Source organism: Benincasa hispida, chromosome 5, assembly GCF_027475165.1.
Source record: "Benincasa hispida cultivar pf3 chromosome 5, pf3_genome.v1.1, whole genome shotgun sequence".
Taxonomy (NCBI): domain Eukaryota; kingdom Viridiplantae; phylum Streptophyta; class Magnoliopsida; order Cucurbitales; family Cucurbitaceae; genus Benincasa; species Benincasa hispida.
Window position 1 is genome coordinate 12,846,259 of NC_143482.1, and position 25,093 is coordinate 12,871,351.

Genomic DNA, 25,093 nt, shown 5'->3' on the forward strand with positions numbered 1-25,093 from the left:
CAAAGGAAAAAACAAGGTATATTTGATATATACAACACTATATGTTTGAATTTTTTAGAAATAAATTAGGGTATATATGATAAGTGCATGACAAGAGAATTTGTACAATATATCGTCTTATATACCAAATAATATAAACGATGCATATTTAGATTTTCTAGTATATTTCTAAACACGCCAAAAAAGTAAACCGTGATATATGCACATTTTTCAGTACATTACCATTATACTCAGAAAACACTTGAGCTCTTAATGGAGAGATGATCCATTTTCAACTAGGAATATCAAAGAAAATAAACAAAATCTCCTAAAATGAAGAAAACGTTAATTTGAAATATCTTACATTAAACAAATATCAACTAAAATTAATGAATAACAATAACGAAGTCAAAATATAAAAATTATGTTAATAAGGAAAGAATTATTAAATATTTAAAAAATTTATTGATGAGAAATATATAATTAATGATATTTCAAAAAATAAAATTCCTTACATGATCAATAGGAAATTTGGAAACTATAAATATTTTTTATTTTAAAATAATACAAAATTAAAAGATAAAAGAGAATTTTCAAAAGGTTAAAAATAGTTTTAAAAATTAATCGATTTATTAGATGTTAAATTGAATAGGTTTAGTATAACCATACATTTTCAATTTTGTGTCTTATAAGTTTAAAAAAAATTTAAATGTAGAAATATCAAAGACTTGTTAAACATAAAATTAATAGATGTTTTAAAGTTTAGAGACCAAATGGACATAAATTTGAAGGACTAAAATTGTAATTTAATCTCAAAAAATAGTTGACCAATTAGTTTTAGATAGATTTTGTTAAATTCATTTTATTCGTTCGATTAAAGCCATTAGTGGTTAGTTCAATTAGACGTTTGGTTCGGTTGGGTTCGATAATGAATGTCACCAACCATTTGTCCAGAACTCTTAATCTTTCTTCTATAAAAGCATAACACTTTACACACAAAAACAAGACTCCTTTACAAGTTTGAGAGAAATAAAAAAGAGAGAAATTTCTGCGATCTAACCATCCTATTCACACAGAGAGAGCCTTATTTTTCAAAGAAAAGTCAACAAACTAAAGCTGCAATTCAGTAGATAACCTATCTTTAGGTGTATTTCTTCTTTTTGAGCAACATATTGAGCAAAACCATAACCAAAACCCTCTCTCTTGTGTTGGTTGAGATTTTGTGTCTCTTTTTTCAACTGCATCAGCCATGTACTTCACAATAGCCTGGTAAATAAAGTAAAAGATATGAATGTTGGATGAGTTAAAACTTAGAAAACTTTTTTTTAGCAAAGACAAATCCCATTGAACAATTGATAAGTGTTTGCTTTACCTGAGCACCCAATTCAACAACTTCTCTTGGTGGTTCTTCCAATGGAGTTTCATCTGTTTGGAGAACTCTCAATTTTGATAAAAACCTGAATGATTCTGGCAAGAATCGTATCTGGTTCGCACTTATGTCCAGCTCCTCAAGCATCTCCAGATTCCCGATCGATCTTGGTAAGGCTGTCAGGTCGGCAAAGTTCTTTCCAACGTTCAACTTCCGGAGGTTCACAGCGAAACAGAAATTTTCGGGGATTGTTTCCAATTCGTTGAAGCTAACATCTAGTTCCTTCAACTTGGGGAGATTTCCCATTGTTGTGGGTAGTCCTCTGATTCTATTGTAATGCAGGGTGAGAATCTCCAAGCATTCGAGCTTTCCGATTGCCTCGGGAAGTGCTTTGATCTCGTTAAAGTCCAGTCGTAGCTCCACAAGCGATGAACAGGAGCCGATTGTGTAAGGTAACTCCTCGAGCTCATTGGTTTCCACGTTTAACCTCTTTAAACTAGTCAACTTCCCAATGATTTCTGGTAAATGAGTGAAAAGGTTCGAACTCAAGTCGAGATAAATAAGATTTTTCAGGTTCCCAAAAGAAGCTGGTAGCGATTTTAGCCTGTTTGCATGCAGGTCGACATATGTGAGATTGATGAGCTCCCCAAATGTGTCAGGAAGGTTTATTAATTGGTTTGAGTGAATGTCGAACTTTTTCAACGATTGAAGGCCACTGATTCCAGGTGGGAGAGCCATGATTTTGTTTTCTGATAGGTCTAATTCAACAAGATCAGATAACTTCCCAATTGAAATCGGAAGCAATTCAGTCTTATCCATCAACTTTCCTTTCAAATTCAGAACAGTTGAACCACTTTTAGCAATGTTTTCAATAAGAGCAGCAACTTTCATTAAACTCAATTTTCCAGTTTCTCCTTCACCTTCAACACAGATAACAATACAAACTTAATAAGACAATGAAAATAGATGGATAAAGAATGAAGTTATTGACTTTTGGAATCCATGGTAAACAAATTCTATCCAAAAGAAAATTCTAATTGACTAAACCAACCATCCAAATCAAGGATGGTTTGATGTCATATCCGAGTCGAGATACTGTTATACGAGTTGAACACTGATCCCAAATTCACGCAAAGTCGTGGTTGGTCCCAAGCAATGAATCATCAAAATATTTCAAATTCAGACCTACACATCCATTGATGTGACTTACATATAATCACATAATATCCTTCGATATTTGAAATAAAGTTCTCTATGCAACTGGTATCTTCAATGGATAAAATTATGTCAACACTATCTTTATGAATGTTTGAATTTTATTCTTGTTCATTACACTCTTCTATTCTATCAAATCTTATTAATATGTTGAAATATGAAATACCTTGAATCTGTTATCTGGCACTTATTCATAAAGATAGTGTTGACATAATTTTATCCATTGAAGATACCAGTTGCATAGAGAACTTTATTCTTGTTCATTACACTCTTCTATTCTATCAAATCTTATTAATATGTTGAAATATGAAATACCTTGAATCTGTTATCTGGCACTTTTAACAACCGAGCATGAGCATGGTCAAAGTTCAAGGGTGACGCACCCTAGTGGGGGTTGGGGGACACCATCCCCAAAACCTTGGTTAAATTCGTATTTATGTTATTTATGTTATTTACGATTTTGACCCTGAGGTTTAGATAAGTGTGTTATACAAACTCTCTAACTCAACTGGCGCCTCTCCATCTGCATTTTGATTTTTTTTCTCTAATAATAAATTTTAATCTCCTTCTACCCATAAACATAGCAAACAGTGAACCACATAAATCTCTATATCGATTATCTACTGGTTATGTTTTTTTATTTATCTTTGATTGTCAAATTTCATAACACAATCAATTGAAAAACTACCGATCAAATTTTCTTATCCATCCAAGTTGACTGAACTTCAACAGCAACCTATGAATCAAAACTCGGAGCTAAGCTTCCCAATCACAAAGGAAACAGTGTAATCTCACACCTTCATGAATCAAAACTAATTAATTACAGATAGCTTCAAATAACAGAAAGTATAACACAAGCTTCAAATAACAGAAAGTATAACACATAGGAAAAAACAACAGCCAGAGAATTTGAAATCTACCTGAAGAAGCTAATGGAGGAATGAACGAAGAACTCTTAACCAAACCCTTATTCCCATTGTTCTCAAGTTCTTCATTTTCCTTCTTCTTCTCCAAAATTGGGTCAGAAATTACAGTTTCTTTTGAAATTTTCTCAACTGGGTCACTCAAATTCAGAGGCCTTTGGCCCTTAAAATCGCCAGAAACCAAATCAGAAGCTCTCTGAATGAGTTCATCGAAGGATCTAAGCATCTTATCAAGCTCAATCAAGCGAATAGCCTCTCGCCTCTGTTCATGGCTCTCGAATAACACCATCGTCTTCCTCATCTGCTGCAAAATGAAGAACAGCTCTTCGGGTACATTGTCAGGGACTTCTTGCTTTGAAAGTTCCTCCAATTTGAAATCTTCGTCGTTCTGGACTGTATTGAGAATCGCTACGGCTGCTTCCACCTCTTCAATGGAGGGTCTGGCCGGAAGTGATCGGAAAATTGTTGTGAGTTCGTTGACAGTGTCTATTAAGGAAGATGGAAGTGGGTCTTGCTTGAAGGTCGCATCCATGGCGATTGGGGTTTCCAATTTGGAATTTGAAGAAGAAGATGAAGATTGTTCTTCAGGTCTTTCTTAATCTTCCTGTGGGCTCTCTGTGACTCATTTCTTAATATTCAAATTCATCCTTCTAATTTATATATAGTCAGAAATATATATATATATTGGTAGTTTCTATAATTTTGTCTTAATTGTGATTGGAAAAAATGGAAACTTTTTTAATCATATTTATATCTTCTTTTTCCAAAATTGACTTTTTTTTTCAGTTAATTTTCTATTTAAATAATCTTCAAATCATATTTATGATCTTTAACCATTGTGGTTACTTGATAAAAAAATGCTAAGCTACTAATAGTTTTTCTTTCTTTTCTTTTGTTTCTTTGCTTTAGTCAATGCTCTATTAATAGTATTAAGAATGAGGTAAATCATGATATGTTTTTATAAAAGAAAATTCTAACTCTTCTCAAATACTCTAATGATATATAAGTAATTGTTTTAAATGATAAAATTGTTAAAAATAAATTTTACTGTCTATTAGTGATAGATAATGATAAACTCTGATACTAACACTTCAGATTGATACTGACATTGATGAATCTATCAATATCTATTGCAGACACTGATAGATATTTACAGTGCTTATCGCAGTCTATCACGAATAGATATTGACATTTTGCTATATTTATAAATTAATTGACTTACTTTCCTATATTTGAAAACAATCCTAATATAAATATTTAATGTTATAATCATTTAATTTTAATCACGTTTGTCAAAGTGAGTTTAGTTCAATGATAATAATTAATATTTATTTTCTTCTTTGAGATCTCTAGAAGAGATGTAGTTTGAAAACAAAAATTTCAATTAGAGTTTTAAGTTTTAAAAAAAAAATTCATATGTTTATTTTTATAGTCTAGATAAGGTATAAAACTTTATGTTCGTTATAAGTTTAATTCAATATAAATTATTATTATTATTATTATTATTATTATTTACACGTGGGGTGGAGATCAAACCTCTAACCTTGATATTAATAATATAGATTTAATATCATTTAAATTAGGCTTATTTTGACATTTATATTTAAATTTTAAATTGATATAAATTATATATATGTAATTATTTTAATAAATTTACGTTATTAAGTAATGTTAACACAGATTGAAATTTATACCCACAACCAAAAATGAGAAGTTTAAATTTTAATTCTCACAAAATATTGAATTAAAAAATGATTTTAGTATAGTTAACTTTATCTTATTGTAAAGTTTTTCAACACCTTTAACCAAATGAAGAAAGAAAACATTTAACCTTAATGAATAATCATATTGAATCTTTTGAAAGTAAATTCATATAACATGCTCAAAATATTTGTGTTGATCATGTCACCAAAAAATTATTGTACCTAGTGATTCAATGTGAAAAGTAACAATTAAATCAAAGATACCAAAATAAGATAATAATTAAAGAAACCCTGCCTATTTTGGTAAAGATATCACATTTATCTAGAATGAAATAGTGATTGAATGCTTGAAAAGGACTTAAGTTTTCAAAATAAACAATAAAATTTTAATATAACCTATAGGAAATAAATAAGATATATGAAAGAAATTTTAAATTTAAATCAAGGTTAATAACAATATGCAAAAATATCTAACAAACTTAAAATTTTGGTCTAAAAACGATTTGGTCCTATACTTTTAGTTTTGGTTTATTTAGGTTATTGTACTTTTAATTTGATCCATTTTGGTTCTAGTACTTTTAAAAAACAACCATTTTCTTCAATTCATTTTCATTTTTATTTTATTTTTAAGAGATCAAAATAATTACTTTTTAAAATTTGAAGGACAAAGTGAACCAAAATTGAAAGTATATAAACCAAAATAAGTATTTTGAAAATATAAATATCAAAATTGAAAGTATAGAGATCCAAATGAATATTTTGAAAATACATTGACGAACCAAAATAAAAAAGAACAATACTTAAATGCAGCTTAGGCTAAGATAAATCACATCTCCCTCTTCCCTTGCACATGTCAAAAATATTTTTTTTAATAATTTTTTTAAAAAAATGAATTGCTATATGACAATTTTAATTGGGTGTAGATTGTAGAATAGATGGATGTAACCCAAATTACACCTAAACTTTTTCAATAAAAAATATATGTACTAAAGTAGTATTTAAACCTAAAATTTTAATTTTTAGGATAAATAAAGTGGCAGAAATGTATGAAAATTGGATTTCTCCTTATATATTTATTAAGTTAATGATTTATTTTATTTTTCAATTGGGACAAAATGATGAAATTATTAACCATTAATATTGTAAAATGCAAAATTATTGAAAGAGGTTAATCATAGAAGGATGAAATATAAACTTTTTGGTTACTCTAAAATTATTCCAAAAGGTTAACCATTATACTAAAAACTTGATGAGGGAAAATGCTCCTTAGATCCACAAAAAAAAAAAGGAAAAAAAAAAAAGATATATGATAATTCAACATTATGGTTTTTTTAATAAAATATTCTCCATCTTGTGAACCAAAAAGTTTTTCAAATAAAATAAAATCTTTTGATGAAAAGTTATTTATTTCAATAATCTACTAAAAAATTGAAATAACTTAAAATTAAGTTCAAATTAGTATGAAAATTTGAATAGAATTGCATATAACATTATAAAAATCTTGGCATTGTGAGGTCAAATCAGCCAACAAAAAAAAAAAAAAAAACATAGTAGATTTTCACACTTCACTCGTGATGGAAAAATTATAAAATATTTATTTTAAATTTATAGTAGTTTTATAATATTTTTTTTTTATCGTGTTTTCAAATAAAGAAAAATGAGTCAATTTATTTATAAATATAGTAAAATATCATTGTCCGCGATAGACTTCACATCTAGTGATAGAAGTCTATCTCGTTCTATCGTAAGTCTATTGCGGTCTATCACGGATGAACAATAACATTTTGTTATACTTGAAAATAAGGGTTTATCATTTAAAACAATTATTCATGTCTTTTTTAGTATAATCATATTATATTGATATAAAAATTTAAACCTTCAACGTTAGTAAAAAAATATGTTAAGCAGTTATGAGCTACGCGCTTATTTTGGAATGAAATTATTATAATTAAACTATATTATAATACCCTAATAGGTTAGGACATGAAAAATATGAAAATAAACTTTGAATTATAGAGATTTCTATTTTTAAAATTAAAAAAAAAATCTTAAATTTTGATTCATACCCTGAAGTTAATGAAATTACTCCAAATAAATCATATGACATGACTTTACTAGTACTTGGGTTTATTTACAATAATACTATAACTTTTAAACAATGAATTAGATTTAAAGTGTGATCATAGCCACCTATATATTATATTGATAAGTGCATTTTTTTTGTTTAAGTTTAATTAGCTCAAATATTTATCAATTTGTTTAACCTGTACACAATTTAAGTGGTTAGATATGATTGGTTAAAGTTCACATTCCTCTTGTTTCTAGTATATTTTTTTTAAAATAAGTAAATTTAAATACTATTTTGGTCTTTATACTTTTAGGTATTATTTTATTTTGATATTTATATTTATGGTTAATTTTTTTTCCAATTACCTTTCTCTTTATAAATTGTGAAAAGTAAATTATTATTATTTAACCATTTTCGATACCAATTAATTCTAAAAGATTAAATTTAAGAATTATGGAAAATATATAAACTACAATTAGATAATTGAAAGTACATAAACTCAAATGAAATGGAACTCAAAGTACTAATCAATATTATTCTAACCTAAAAGACATAAATAAATAAAAAAATATTAATAATTTCTACAGGAAAACTTAGTTATAAATTAAGGTCATGTTTATACTAGGTAAAACGTAATCCATCAATGATAATTTGAAAAGTGGGCCCCATTTGATGATCTTTGTTGTCGTTTACCCATTTTTCATAATGTTAATGAATTGTGGGACCTGCCTTCAAATCTGTAATCAGAATATACAATCTGATTGAGGAAGGAAAAATGCTTAATCTATTGTGCTTGAAATTTACGTGGGACTCACTATCTTTATTGTTATTGTTATAGATACAGTTACTGTAGCAATATGAGAGTTATGAGGCTGTCACATTTACCTTTACCTTTACCATTACTATTACCGTTAGGATTGAATAGTAACGGTAAAGATCACGATAATCGTAAATATGACAAACTCATAATTCTAAGTTAACATAATCAAAAGTAATCCAATTACATTTGCGATTCAGACTCATTACAATTGATCCATCAATGGAATTCTATTACGGTTACACTAATTTTCATTACGGATTGATAAATTTGCCTAAGGTTTAATATTTATTTTGAACCCAAATATATATATATATATATATAACTATATATATATATATATATATATATATATATATATATATATAACTATATATGTTATAATATAATTTGAACGCATATAATTCGTTAGTTTGAAAATATGCATGAGGCCAAAATAATGATTTGAATCATGTTTTTAAAAAGAATAATAAAGAATTTGTTCGTATAATATTTGAATATTTTGTACCAAATTATAATAATTTCACCGTCTTAGTCTTTGTATATTAAATGAAAGTTTATTCCCAAAAGAAAAGAAAAATGGGTTTGAAATTAAAATAAAGGCAGATGGGTTTATGTGGTTAAGTAATCAATATTTAATCTTTATCACAAGCTGCCCATGACCCCTCAACTACCCTAAAAGCCTTAAAGTGTTGGTCATTTTTTTCCATCCATTATTTTCAAACCCTAAACCTCCAAAAGTCTTTAGTACAAAAATATAACATCATGAAAATATCAATTTTAAAAGATATCTAGAATCGAAAATATGATTACACCTAAAAAAATAGGTTTACAATATCAAAGGTTACGCTAAATTAGATATATCTCATCGATAATTGAAATGTACTCTTTTCGATCATTGAGATTGGTAGCTCAAATCTCCATACCTCCATTTGTTATGTTAAAATAATGTTGATGTTAATAGAAATATCAATAAAATGTCAATTGTTGATAAATATTTTTGAAAATGTTACAATTCGTTTATTAATATAAAATTTTTACATCCTTTAATGAGTATCATACTTATTATTTGTATATTAAATTAAAAGTTTAGCTCATAAATTTTGAGGTTTGAGATTTTTTTTAACCCTTCGTCTTTCAACTTTTAGAGATGAATCGTTTTTTTGGTTGGACAAGTTCCCAGAACGGATTTTTCCTATATTGCAAGAGGATATTCCTATTGGCTAGTTCTTCTCAGTATACTTTATTATTTAAAAAAAAATGTGTGAAGGTTGTTGGGAATGACTTTGGACTAAGGCCCATAACAAAAAGCGAAAGTTAATTTTGAGAGAAATGAAGGGGTTTCAAACCCTCTATGAGGGCAATTTTTTTATCTGTATGAAATAAAGGCATGCAAGAAAACTTTTAAATTGTTGTTGTGGTAGAAGTAGAAACTTCTCCACCGTGTCGCCATTACCGCCCCATTCGGGTGGGTTTGAGAAACCGTGCAAAAAAAGAACTAACTTTTTACTAGCTTTTCATTTAAAATTTTATCATTATATTAAAATGTTTCTATTAAATTCATATCCATACTTTTTTTTATCTAATTTAATTCTTAACTTAGCCGTTTTCATCTTATCCGATTTTCTGCTTGTTTTTCTTCTTCATCTTCATATTTAGAAGGATTTTTTCTAGATCTGATATATTTTTCCAGCTTTTCTTCTTCTTTTCTTCGGTATATTGTTATGGGCAACTTTTTTCTTCCATTTCATTCTTTTCTTCGACGAGTGCACATAATGGCATTGGAGGTTGTATAAACATTGAAGAGCAACTGACAATCGCGATTTAGTACTGAAGTTGTGCCGATTTTTTCTATCAAGGTAGTGGATCTTCCACAGTAAAACAATGAAATTATAATGTGAAAGAAATTTTTTTCCAAATGTCGATTAAATCTGAAAAGGTCCTCCCCGATCTATCCAAACTGGAGGCGATCAAAGGAACAAATTACCACCATTGGTCCCAAAAGTTTCTAATTTTCTTTGAGTTGTTGGAGGTCGATCACATCCTCACTATATAATGTTCTGTCAAGATGGTGTCTACTGCTAGTGATCCATAATCATCCAAAGATGTTGCTGTTGATTCTGTCTAGTCAAGCGACCATCTGATATTGATTCCAAAAAGTTTGAGAAAGATAACAAGACGGTTCATGACCATCTGCTCAACCATATGACAAATTTGCTATTCGATCTGTTTGTGGTTCAAAAGTCTGCAAAGGTAATATGGAACACTTTGGAGTCTAAATATGGAGGATTGTTAGAAAATGTTTACAATTCTAGATGATGGACGACAAATCAATTATGGATCAAGTTCATAAGTACGAGAATCTGGTGGTGAGTGTGTTGACCGAGAGTATAAAGATGTGCAAAATTCCCCAAGCGATTGTGCTGTTTGAGAAATTTCCTCCCTCATGGAGCAACTATCGTAATCACCTGAAATACAAAAAGAATGATTTAGCTCTATAAGAATTGATCAGTCATAAATGCACAGAAGAAGCCAGTCGGCAGAAAAATAAGATGATTTCCCAAACGTTAAATTAAGTTAAAACTGACTTGATTGAATCTTCTATTGCAAATATTGACAAGTTTAAAAATAAAAGAAATCAGAGTATAAACAATATGTCACATGAGTTCAAACTTGTCGGTGGGAGAATTGAAAAATCCAAATTAGTGTATTATGTCTGCAAAAAGCCAGGACATAAGTTCTATCAATGCGACCAAAGGAAAGGAAGGTTTGATTAAAGACCAACTCCACATGCCAACCTTTTTCAGCAAGATGATGTCATTGCTATAGTAGTTGTAGAAGCAAACATAGTGGAGAACAAGTCTAATTGGGTTCTTGACATTGAAGCTCAAGGCACTTTAGTTCAAATTGAGATCCGTTCCATGAGTTTGAAGATTCTGCCAATGAAGAATACGTATTTATGGGTATGCCACTGAAGGAGTGTTAGGAAAAGGGAAGATTCTCCTAAAACTTACATCTAAAAAAACTCTTTTATTAAGTAATATTTTGTTTGTACTTTCATTACGTAGGAATTTGGTGTATAGAAATTATCGCTTTTCCCATATATTACATCTAACTCCATAAGTACCACTAATCCCTCTAAGGAATAAACAGTTTATAGTTCAACTATAAACTAATCCCTCTCAGGCCAATTCATCTACTTACCCCTTATCTTAAAGATGGGAATAAATGAATTCCATCTTGCGAATCTATGTTCTTAGCTCCCTATAGGAGAAATCCTCAAAATGGTAGACTTATTAAGTCAAGAATCTGGTCATTCTCACCCATACAGATCAAAAGATTGCCCTCATAAACAAGAGTTCATAACTCACTCAGAACTAAGGTTGAGTCACATGTGGTCATCCTTTGAAATTTCAATCTCTTCAATCAACGGTATCATAAAGAGAGACTAATCATTTCACGGTCCAATCTTATACAAACTCTTTGTATAGGATACCTCTACTTGCATGTCTCCACATTAACGATTAGGATCAAACCAGTTGTAATATTTTACAACTATTGTAACAATTACAAACTGTATCGTATCCGTAGTATCACCAGAGTAAGAAGCCCAACCTTATTCATATACTCAGACCATTTAGGTTATTACTTAAATATGATCCACCTGTATGTCAACCACCTACATGTTTAAGTTACATAAATAACTTTGGATCTTTATTTAATGGATTATTGCATAAAATAATCAACCATTATTTCAAATAACATATTAACTACGAGACTTTAGGGCATACATCCCAACAATCTACCACTTGCACTAAAGCCAGTGAGACACAAGTCGGTGAAGCATGTATCATATGGTATACTCTATACCCAACATGCTCTCCCACTTGCCCTATTGCACTAGAGACATGTATTGTAGTCCTAAACATTTTAGGAGATTCTCTCACACTTTAGCCTAGAGAATCCTTTTATATAATACAAACTGTTATGTCAACAAATACCATATGGTCACCATGATGATGTTTCTCTCATTCTGTTTTTATTTCTACAACTTGGTGTATACATATATCCTTAGACGTAGTCCTTGCACCACATTATCTCATATATCCTTAGACGTAGTCCTTGCAACTTTCAAGTATTTAAGGATGACTATGCAAATTATTACTTCACAAGCAAAAATGTTGCCTTGTAATCTAAATCACACCACTTAGGATAAAACATGAATTTCTCTAAACCATGTATGAAACAGTGTATCTTATAAAAGATCAAATCTTAAACTTTATACACCAACATCTTATTATTCATAAATTTTAATTTTCAAACTAAATAGTCATACAATCGAATAAGCGGATTTAATTAACCAACTGTATATTAAATGTTAATTAAGTATCATTTAAAGATTACATCCCCTTAACAGTTAAGGTGTCTTAAGAAACTTTTCTTTTAGACATATCAACTTCATTGTAGAATAGTAGTACTCTACCATTCCGTCTAAAGCTTTTACATCGAACATTAAACAACTACTTTGTAAATGTAAGATGCATTGAACTTCTTTTCATGAAAGAGGTTATTCATTTTTCCATATCTCATATGCAATAATAAATCAAATTATGCACAAAGACTTTATTAAATTAACCAATGAGAAAATTGACTCATACTATTTTCACCCACTAGTTCTAGCATTGGTTTTCACCTTACACTAAGAGTCTTACTTTGAAGATCACCATCTCTAAGTATTACACTTTGAAGTCTCACTTTTGTAAATCCATTCATATCCTTTGAGTTTGACCCCATCAATGAAAATCTACAAAACCTGGCTAAGATTAATGACCCTGACATAGTTTCTTTTGTCAATTTCCTTCAATTCTTGTCATCTATTATGACAACTCTAACTTCCAATAAACGATAGCAGAGGTTGATTCATCGCATTACTCTCCTACTACTTTGAGGTTTATAAGTTTTCATCTTGTAAGCTAATATGATAATATAGATTTCAAGTAAGTCTTTGTAAAGGTTGAGTTATTTCATAATTCTCCCACCTTGATGAAGACTTATCTGGTTAACAAATAGAAAGTGATTTTCAAAATGAAAATAAATGGTTAACAACACTTGTTAACTATGTAGGTTTTTCTTGGAACCAGCTCATCAACACTACTTAACTTTTTTATAGGTCCACGACCTTTTATTTTGACATTTCTAATAAAATCAGTATTTGTCACATAAATACATCATCTTATTTTTTGGATTCTATAAAAGGACATTTATAACTCCTCAAGGATTTTGGATTGTTTTGAAACGTGTGTATCAACTGACCTAAATAATAAAATGTTGCAAACCAAATTTACAACACTTTCGTAATCCAAAATTATTTCTCAAATATTTTGGAGGAAACAATTTTCAAAATTACAATCTCCATTGCATATCCTTAGTGGAGTTAGACATCAGTGTAATTTAAGGAAAAAAATTAGTGTTCTGTTAAACAAAGTACTTAACATGTACTAAGTTTAACGCAATGGGATAAATAATCAAGCAACGGAAGCATTTAGAATCAATAAGCACTCTAATTACATTTAATTTTAGTTCTATTAAGCATGCAAAACATATTATTCAGCAAGAGGGTTTATAAAAGACAAACTTTTGAAAAATTCTCCAATTTCAAGCTGCTCTTCATGAATTCTCAGCTTCAAGTCTTCAGTGAACTACCAAGAGATTTTCTCTACTATTCCCAGCCTTAAATTTGAGTGCTGAAACTCAAGATTGAGCTAAATGTGAAGGGATTAGAGATGGCAGAAAACTAATTTTGCAGTAGTTTAGGAGAGAATCAGCTTCATAATCCACTTCAATCTGAAACTGAAGTGTTTTTATCTCAATCCTTCATGCAAGCACTGAAAGATCAGCTAATGGTCACCTCAATTTTAGTCAAAGAGGTGGGCTAGGTGTCTTAATAAAGAAGAAGACACTTTAATTTCCAAACAAATTGGGAAAATTCTCCTAACTTCTTAATTTTCAATTTTTGATTTAATTAATTCAAAAAATTAATTGAATTAAAATCAAACTTGAATTTCTGAAATTGAATTCATTAAATTAAAAATTAGTTTGATTTTAATCGGATTTAATTAATTAAATAATAATTTAATATCAAAATTTTAAATTAATCAGTTGCCTAATTTTGAACATGAATCCTATTCATGTAATCAATATTTAAATATTATAAACTCTCCAATTTCATTTAATTTCGATAAAGTAAATGTTAATTATATCGAATATAATTATACAAACCCTAATTACAATTTGAACACTTCAAATTGAAACCCTAAATTCAATTTTGGACATTTCAAATTGAAATTCAATTTTGAACATTTCAATTTAAATACAATTTGAATATTTCAAATTCACTTAATTTACTAATCTAAGGTGTTCATGTTTTACGAGCTAGTAGAGGGACCTTATGGGCCTACAGATCATGAGCTTCAACAATTTTAGATTAATTGACTAAACTCTTTAGACCGAATTAATCAATATTGTTAACTACTGAGTCACACCGCTATAGCTCAATAGTTTCACTCTTCTCACTGTAGATATATTTGAGTCAACTTGATTTAACCATAATTAGTAAGTCGACCCTTTATAGGTTGATCGTAATAATGGCTATTTGACCCCCGAAATTATATTTTTCTCCATAAGTTCCATTGATCCTCTAATGAACAATTGGTTTGTGATCCAATCATTAAACCAAATCCCTCTCAGGTCAATGAGAGGGTAGGGCCCTTTATTCAAGACATGGATTCAACACTTAAGAGAACAACCTTTCTCCTATCTCTAAATCGGGTAGGCGTGAATTCCATCTTGCACCCTATATCCCAGTTATCTACCCGGTCTTACCCCTGAAATGGGGGGCTTATTGAGCCGGTGCTTTGAGTTAACCCTCACCTAAAATCATCCAATTTGAAAGAGAAAGTAGTAAAATCAATTGCTGAAAAAAGTTTTCTACATAGCTCTTCTTCTTCCTCTCAAAAAGCCCAGAAAAATTCATTCACAAGTTCACTCAAATTCGAGTTCCACCACTCAAATTCAAGGCTGAGGATGGTAGAAAAGATCTCTTGGTGGTTCACTAATGATTTGGAGCTGAATTGACGTGAAGAGCAGCTTGAATTTGGGAAATTTCATCAAAGGTATGTTAAAAATGAAACCCACTTTATTTTTTTGCAAAAGTGTGCTTTAGAATCAAATTAAATGTAATTAGAGTGCTTATTGATTCTGTTTGCTTTCATTGTATGTTTGTACATCCTATCAAGTAGAACATGGAATTCAATCCCAACTCATAGCACCTAGTACACCACAGCAAAATGGTGTAGCAAAAGAAGAAATTGAACCATGTTAGACATGGTTCGTTCAATGATGAGTTATATTCAGTTATCTCAGTCCTTTTGGGGGTATGCAGTACAAGCCATTGTACATATACTGAACATGGTTCCCTCAAAAAGTATTTCAGAAATACCGTATGAGCTATGGAGAGAACGTAAAGGTAGTTTACATCACTTGAGGATTTGGAGATGCCCGACACACGTGTTGGTGCAAAATCCTAAAAAGTTTGAACGACGTTAAAAAATATGTCTATTTGTAGGTTACCCTAAAGATACAAAAGGTGGTCTATTTTATGATCTTAAAAAAGATAAGGTATTTATATCGACAAATGCTACATTCTTAGAAGAGGATCACATTAGAAATCATCAACCTCGTAGTAAACTAGTATTAGATGATATGTCCAGAGTATCTACAGACAAATCAACAGGAATTGTTGATCAAACTAGTCCTTCAACAAGAGTTCTTACTCCATCATATCCTTCTCATGAAATGGGAATGCCTCGACGTAGTGAGAAGGTTGTTCAACATTCTGACTGTTATATGGGTTTAACAGAAACTCATGTCGTCATACCTGATGATGCCTTAGAGGATCCATTGACCTTTAAACAGGCAACGAAAGATGTAGATATAGATCAAATGATAGAAACCATGGACCTAGAAATGGAGTCGATGTACTTCAATTCTTTATGGGAACCTTCTGTTCTATTTCCATGATTAAATATATTAGAATACTTTTATCCATTGTTGATTTCTATGATTATGAAATCTGGAAAATGGATGTCAAGACAGCCTTTTTGAATGGTCATCTTGACAAAAGTATTTACATGCCTCAACCAAAAGGGTTTATTGAACAAGGTCAAGAGAAAAAGGTTTGCAAACTTAATAGATCCATTTATGGATTAAAATAGGCATCTCGATCCTAGAATATAAGGTTTGATACTGTGTCAAATCTTAAGGCTTTGAATAGAATGTTGATGAACCTTGTATTTACAAGAAGATAGTCAACAAGACTGTAGCTTTCTTGATTCTTTATGTCGATGATATCATGTTCATTGGGAATGAGACAGGATTCCTTGCTGACATAAAGAAATGGCTAGTATCGCAATTTCAAATGAAAGATTTGGTAGATGCTTAATATGTTATTGGAATCCAAATTGTTCGGAATCGCAAGAACAGAATGTTAGTGCTATCTCAAGTATCTTATATTAACAAGATGTTGTCAAGATATAACATGCAAAATTCCAAAAAGGGTATTCTACCTTTTAGACACGAAATTCATTTGTCTAAGGAACAGTGAGCTGAGACACCTCAAGAAGTTGAGGAAATGAAAAGAATTCCTTATGCATCGGTAGTCAGGAGCTTAATGTATGCTATGTTATGTACACGTTCCGACATATGCTTTGCATTTGGAATCGTCAGTAGGTTTCAGTCCAATAGACCCTGAACATAGCCATTGAATTGGTATTAAGAACATCCTCAAGTATCTTTGGAGAACGAGGGGCTATATGCTCGTGTATGGTCCTAAGGATTTGATCTTTAAGGGATACACTGATTATGATTTTCAGACTGATGTAGATTCTAGAAAATCTACTTCATGATCAGTATTCACTCTCAATGGAGGAGCAATAGTGTGGAGAAGTATCAAACAGAGTTGTATTGCTGATTCCATGATGGAGACTGAATATATAGCTACATGTGAAGAAACAGTATGGCTCAGAAAGTTCTTGATAGATTTGGATGTGGTTCCAAATATGCATCTGTTGATCACCCTATTTTGTGATAATAGTAGAGCAATTGCCAACTTAAAGGAATCTAGAAGCTGCAAACGTGGAAAATACATCGAGTGAAAATACCATCTCATCAGGGAGATAGTACACAGAGGAGATGTGACAGTCACAAAAATAGCCTCTGAAGATAATCTTGCTGATCCATTTACAAAGGCCCTCACAACTAAAGTGTTCAAGGATCACCTGGTTGAATTGGGTCTACGAGTTTCATAAATCTAAGGTAAGTGGGAGAACGTCAAGGGTATAATGATGCCCTAATTTATTGTATTTTCTCTTTTCTTAACACTGTATATTTGTATATATCTGCAACCAACTGAAGTTTTAGTCCAAGTTGGAGATTGTTGGAAATGTCCTAAAATTCACAGTTCGTAATCATGAAAACATGTTCTATTTATCAATAAAAGTATTATTGAAGTATCTATTCAATAAAAGTGTTATTGAAATTGAAATTGCATTATGTTATAAAGTCCAATAAACGAATCCATGGCTATAATATGAAAAGTATAACTTTATGTAGAGACATACAAGAGGAACAAGTTATAGTATATAGCCAAAAAGGTCTATAAGTATATGGATGAGATTGGGTACCTCGTCCTGGGAACACTATGGATGCGGTTTACTTTGTATACTATACAAACAATGTGATGCGAAAATCATTCATGTAAAGACTTCTCCACACAATGTGATTAACTCAAGTTGAAGAGTTTAATAAATTAATCTCAAATTGTAAACCTTAGATTAAAAAATCGAGTGAAATTGAAGTGTTCAAATTTCAATTTAGGGTTTGGATTTGAAATGTTCAAATTCAATTTAAGGTTTGAATAATTATATTTAAAATAATTAAACGTTTAACTTTGTTAAAATTAAACGAAATTAGAGAGTTTAAAATATCTAAATATTGATTTAATTATTGATTACATGAATAGGGATTCATGTTTAAATTAGGTATTTAATTAATTTAATATTTGATATTAAATTATTTTTAATTAATTATTTAAAATTAAATCAAATTTCAATTTTAAAAATTTAAATTTCAGAATTTGAATTTTTATTTTATTTAATTTAATTATAAATTAAATATAATTTAATTGGAAATTTGGCTATAGTGGAATTATCCAAGAAATTGGATTTCTTAGTGGACATTTCCCTACATCAACACCTATTCCACTTCTTCAAGTGTCAAATTATCGGAAGTGTTACTGCTTGCATATATTAACTAAATAATACTTTAATTCCAAAAAATTGGAGGATGATGCATGCTGAATTATTGGAAAATTCTGAGAATTTTTTTAAATTCTCTCAAAACCCTCTCTAATCCCAACCTCTATACCTCTAAATTTATAGTGTCCACCATTCAATTCAAGACTGAGAATAGTAGAGAAGCTCCTCTTGGTAGTCTTCTAAGGATTTGGAGATCAAATTCAGTAAGAACTAAGAATAAATCAACAAAAATTGTACATTTCTCAAATCCTATTCGGTAAAACTGTTTTTAACATGCTACTCAAATTAAGTGTAATTAGAGTGCTTAATGATTCTGTTAGCTTCCGCCTTTTGTATCTTTACTCTATCAAGTCTTACCTTGACTGGTGATCTGAGGAAGGTTGGAAGTAGCAAGCATACAATGGAAGAATTTAGGACCATTAAACACTCTGATTTATTAATTTTAGCATCTAAATCAGCATGTTCATAGAATATCAAGAGGGTTTCAAAAATACCTTTGAAGAACTCCTTTGATCTATAAAATCAACTTCAATTGTCCCTCTAAAAGCTTATAGACCACCAAAGGATCTTTCCTTCTATTCTTTTGGACCTTAGATTGAGTTGTGGGATTCAAAATGAACTGAATTTAGGGAATTATGAAGGGGAAGACACACTGTTTTTCTGAAGCTTTGGAACTCTTCTTCAACCTCAATTCTCAGCCAAAAACCAGTTTGCATGAATCTCTTCTCGCTCAATCTTGCGAGTTTTATGTAGAAAACTCATGTAATCAGACTGCCTAGCAACAAGACACCACCTACTTCAACAATTTTGGTGGTTTGGATGGAATACTAGATGTTCTTGCAAGTGGGAAAAACCCACTTTTAGTGGATTTTTTCAAAATCCAATTTTTCTTGAATTTTGAAACTCTTTTCAAAATTAAAAACAACATTCAATTTCTAATTCTTTAATTAAATTGAAATTTTATTAATTTCACAAACTTTAATTCAATTAATTAATTTTTTTAAATAAAATTAATAATTAATTAAACAATTTAATTAATTCTATTAATTTAATATCAAATATTAAATTAATTAAACATCGATTCCACTACCATAAATCTTCATGTAATTTGATATTTAAATCGAATTTAAATATCAACCAATTCTCAAATTTCATTTAATTTGGTAATTAAATGTATAATAATATCGCATATAATTACTAATTCCTTAATTCAAATTTGAACGTTTCAATTTCACTCATCACACTATTCTAAGGTTTATCTAGTTTGTGAGCTAGTAGGAGGATCTAATGGACCTGCAAATCATGGGCTCCAACGATCCGAGATTAACTGGCTAAACTCTTTAACCTAATTAATCAACATTCGTTAACTACTGGGTCACTCCACTAAAGTCTAGTAATTGCACTTCCCTCACTATAGATATATTGTGTCCACTCGATATAATCCCAGGTTGTTCATAATAATGACTAGGTTAATAGCTATTTTACCCCTAAGATTACCTCTTGTTCCTTAAGTCTCACTAATTCTCTAATGAACAATTGGTTTGTGATTGAATTATCAAAACTGAGTCCCTCTCGGGCTAATGAGAGGGTGAAACCCCTTGTTCAAGACCCAAAGTCAACACTTAAGGCAACAATCTCTCTACTATCCCTAATAGCGGGTAATAGTGAATTCCATCTTGCACCCTATGTTCCCTACCCTGTCTTACCCCTGAAATGAGAGGCTTATTGAGTCGGCGCCGTTGAGCCAACCCTCACCCATGAAAATCTAAAGATAATCTCAAATAAACAGAAGTTCATAGTTAGCTCTGGATTAAGGTTAAGTTACCTAGGTCATCGCTTTGAAATAGTCAGTCTTAAACAGTAAACAATGTTATAAAGTAAGAGTGACTTATTTCTTGGTAGATCTTATACATACTCTTTGCATAGGATGTCTCACTCGCATGTCTCCATATAAATGAATCAAGATCACTTCGTTTGTAGCACTTTACAACATTTGTAACATCTACGAAGTGGGCCACATCCTATAGTATCCCCATAATAAGGTACCCAACCTTATCCGTATACCATAGATCATTTTGGCTATTTACTCGAACTTGATCCACCCTTATGTCTCCACCTAAAATTCGAGTGCTCACGTAATAGCCATGGATATTGGTTCATTGAATTTTGATTATTTAAAAAATGAAATGAGCAATTCATATATTCAATAACAACTTTAGTGAATCAAACTTCAATAACATCTTTATTGATTAAGTTTATTTTTTAAAAACCACGAGTTTTAGGACATAAAACCTAACAAGGAACCAACTGCTCAACTTGGCGATCGATGCTAATAATTTCACTGCTCAGAATCAGAAGATGGTTCCATCCAAGACTCTTCAACCCTCCCAACTGATTCAGTAATCTAAGTAACGAGGTCACTTAAATTATGAAATTTAGTTCTAGCTTCGGATCCAGGATGGAAGCTATCCTACTGGAAACTCGAGGATTCTTGATGACTAAAGGAGGATTCCTGCACAATCTCATAAGATTTCTTAGAAAGCTACTTAACCAATTCTTCTAAAGTAATTCCTAAATTGGAGGAAGAGGCATGCATCGATAACGAAGTTTGTCTAGGCATCTCCCAATGGGGATAATAATCGCACTCAGAACCACGCAAAACCTGTAATTGCCTAATAGCCAAATCTTGAACAAGAGAGGTTAGTTCAGACATTTCATTTCTAAGCTCATTAAATTCTTTTACCTCTTTTTCTCTACGCTGAGCCGTTTGCGTCGCACGAAACGCATAGTGAACATTCAAATTGTCTGCCATGAGAAATCAAGTAGACACAAGAAAAATATTTTTTGGGTTTTTAAAGTTTACAAGTTAAATTCAACTAAAAGAAGTTTACAAGTCAAATTCAACTAAAAGAGATTATTTGGTTTGCCTCCCCAGCAACTGAGCCATTTTGTTTGGGCCAGAAATTGACGTCTTTAATAAACCCCAGACCCAATTAAAATAATATTTATAAATCATTGAACCACTACTTATACTACAAGGTAGCACAAGTGGCAAGCACGGTGTCAAACCATAGAGAGGCCAAGAATTAAATCTCTCCTGAGCTAAATTTGACTATGGAAAGTAGTAAAAATATGAATTTTGGTTTATTTGATAAAATGAAAACATGCAAGAAATTAAATTGCAAAGGATAAATGTAAACTAGGATTGGTCTATCTAGTTTCTAGAGCCATCCAATGTAATTTCTATCATCAAATTTTGTAACTTAAACATGCAATTGATTTATGCGTGTACAACAACTTGCACGATGCGATCTAACTAGCCTCTACAAAGACGGACGACTAACAAAGATCAAACCTAGGGAGCGTCCTAAGTATCAATTAAGGTCGAAAATGTCATATCCCAACTAATCTACATGTTTCTAAATCCTATTGGGTTCAATAACGTCCATATAGAATTAAAAAACACATGCATTATGTTCAAGGATTCTATTGTGTCAATCAATTGTCAAAAAAGCAATTCAATTAACCAAATTATATTCGAACCTAGCAATTCATGTATCCTAGGAATAACCATCAAATCCACAATGAACTAATGTTACTTGATTGATTTCAGCTAGACACTCAGGTAAGAACGTGATGCAACTAAAAATTGTTTAACCAGCACGATTATGTGTGAAAGTGAACCTCACAATCATGTGTATAGAAATTATAATTGATTCGAAGAAGACACAAATTTAACATGCAATTTATTCAAGAACACATAAAACTCAAGAAATTAGCAAAGAGTTAAAACTCCAAATACTATATAGAAAATCGTTACCTCGAACAATCCATAGAAAAATCGAAGAGGAAGATCCAATCCATCGTTTACAATCCAAAATAAAGTAAAAACCTAACCTGTATAAAGATGAACAAAGAAAACTAGGCCTCTTCTCGGCCTCCATAAGATTCAACATGCAAATTTTTACCTAAAACTGAAGAGAATATATATAGAAATCAGTCGGTACAGCGTTGCAACACTATTATGAAACTAGCCCTTGAGCGTTGAGCGAGGGGTGTGATGTTGGCATGATGTTGGGTTACACAAGAGGCACGCGTGTGGATGGCTAGAGACCCCGTCAAAAGTTCGTAACATTGCAACGCTCTCGGCAATGTTGCAACACTGCTCTAAATATTCAACTACTACCTTTCAGAATTGGACTAGCGTTGGGCTAAAGGATTGATGAGCATTGCGACGCTCATGTCAGGGGCAGTTTGGTCATTTTTACACCTTTGAAGTTCGGATGCTCAAATTACCTCCAAATTTCTTTAAATTATCCTTGTTTGGTCATTTTGGGATGTACTAATATTGTTGAACATGCACAAGATACGTGAGATTAAGATAGAAGTTCAACAATTGATTAAGTAAGAAAACTCCATATTTGGAGGTGTACAAAAGCAAACAATTCTCTAACTCTATGATATTGCACAAAAAAGTATATCTTGGAATTATAGTTGCCAACTATTAGACCACTAACATAACACACAAAATATATTCTCAAGTTTTTATCATTGATGGATATTGATGGACTTCTATCAGCCTCTATCAGCCTCTATCAAAGAAGATTAAAATTTTGTTATTTTGTATAAATAATTTTCTTTATTTTTCTATTTTTGAAAATCCCCCGAAATCCTATTTATATTAATTGAATATTTGAATCAAATTCAAATATATTGATTCTCCCAAATGATACATATAGGTTTTATTTGAAACGTATTTTTAATTAACAAGATGTATCATTATACATTATACTTTATATTAATTGTATCATATATGATTAATACAAATATATATCCCTAAGCTAATTTGAACAATGCAAATTATTCTTTCAAATTTTGATCCTTGTTATTCTATAATGAGCTAGCAGGGGGACGTAATTGACATACAGATTATAAGCTCTAATGATCTAAAATTAATTAACTAAACTTTTAAATTAAATTAATCACCATTCATTAATTGTGAGACATTCCACTAAAGACTCATAGTTGCACTCTTATAGTTGCATGCACAATCTGTTTATGGTTCAACCATAAACAAAATCCCTTTCAGACCAATGAGAAAGTGAGATCTCATTGTTCAAGTCACGAGGTTATCACTTAAGAGAATAACTTATCTATTTACCCTAAAGGTGGGAATGAGTAAATTTCATCTCGTGTAGCTATGTTTTCAACTTCTCACTCCATCTCGTCACCAAAATGGTAGGCTTATTGAGTCAGCAACTTGGGCCATTCTTACCCATATAAATCAAAAGACGATCCTCATGAGTAGAAGTTCATAACTCACTAAGGATTGAGATCGAGTTACATGGTTATCGTTTGAAATATTAATCTCTTCAATTAATGATACTACAAAGAGGGATTATAAATTTTATGGTCCGATCTTATACAAAATTCATTGTATAGGATAACTCCACTCACATGTCTCCACATGAACGATTTGGATCAAATCGTTTGTAATACTTACAACGTTTGTAACATTTAATTTATGAAGTGATGTATTTATAGTGTTACCAGGATAAGGCACCCGACCTTATTTATATACTATATACCTTTTAGGTTATTACTTGAACACGATCAACTTGTATGTCAATACATACTATTCAAGTTACATTAAATAATCTTGGACTTAGTTCATTGGCTTTGAGTTATGCAAATAATAAATAACACTTTATTTAATGAAAAATAAATAACACTTTATTTATTCAATAATTTGTTTATAATTTATAGACTACGCGATTTAGGACATAAATCCTAATAGTCGAAGGTGATCGTTGAAGTTGGTCGTTTAAGGTAGTCGTTGGAGTTCATTTTCAAAGTGGTTTGTCACCGAAAGTGGGCATCGGAGGTGGTCTTTATTGGAGTTGGTCGACAAGGGTATAGTCAAAGTTGGTCACTGGCAGAATCATTAAAAATAATGGAGAGAGGAAGAGTTGGCTATTTTAACTATTGCATTGGCAAAATACAAATGAAGTTGGGAAGTATAGAAATTGCACTCTAATTGTGCTCACATTGCGGCTACAATTTGGTGTTTCAAAAAAAAAAAAAAAATACAGAAATCTCGAGATTTGAAAAATCTTCATTAAAATTATATCAAATCTTCACTATTCTTCGGTTACTTAATACATGACAGAACCTGTTACACACGATGTTACAACAATTTCAGGAACATAAAAGATAAATGTAGAAAACTAAAGACCAGAACAAAACACAGAGTTTGATAACTCAATTTGGTGTAAAACCATTACGTTGGAGGGGGGAGGCAGTGTGCCTATGGAAAAATATTTTCACTAATGTAAAGTCAAGAAATTACAACGATATACTTATTTGTAAATAATTTGCAATTACATTGATACTCAAATGACCCTACTTAGTGTATGAAAACTTAGAATCCCATTAAGTGTGTGACTCCCTTTCAATGAAACTTAGGCTCCCCCTAAGTGTGAGATCCTCTCACCTTCAACGTACTTAGGCTTAGGCTCCCTCTAAGTATGAGAATATTAGTGAACAATCATTTAGGCTTTCCCTTAAGTATAAGACTCTCTCTCAACTCGAACTTCAAACTTTCCCACTTCAAATGAAGATTGCTTCACTTGGAAAAATTTAGACT

At 30.9% G+C, this 25,093-nt stretch overlaps 1 protein-coding gene across 1 annotated transcript; it reads right to left on the reverse strand.

Moving 5' to 3' along the window:
- Nucleotides 1–924: 924 nt before the first annotated feature.
- LOC120077150 (plant intracellular Ras-group-related LRR protein 5-like) lies at nucleotides 925–4,205 on the reverse strand. The gene is made up of 3 exons (XM_039031053.2): nucleotides 3,484–4,205; nucleotides 1,352–2,268; nucleotides 925–1,245 (listed from the first exon to the last, which is right to left on the reverse strand). Exons 1-3 carry the CDS (start codon nucleotides 4,016–4,018, stop codon nucleotides 1,090–1,092), a joined length of 1,608 nt encoding a protein of 535 aa, XP_038886981.2. The 5' UTR covers nucleotides 4,019–4,205; the 3' UTR covers nucleotides 925–1,089.
- Nucleotides 4,206–25,093: the final 20,888 nt, after the last annotated feature.

Bases quoted from the DNA above. Each gene is read 5' to 3' on its own strand.
- LOC120077150 (XM_039031053.2), bottom strand. From the start codon at position 4,018: ATGGATGCGACCTTCAAGCAAGACCCACTTCCATCTTCCTTAATAGAC. The intron at 2,269-3,483 runs GTAGATTTCAAA...TCTGTGTTGAAG, and splicing joins TCCTCCATTAGCTTCTTCAG to GTGAAGGAGAAACTGGAAAA. The intron at 1,246-1,351 runs GTAAAGCAAACA...TTTATTTACCAG, and splicing joins TTGTTGAATTGGGTGCTCAG to GCTATTGTGAAGTACATGGC.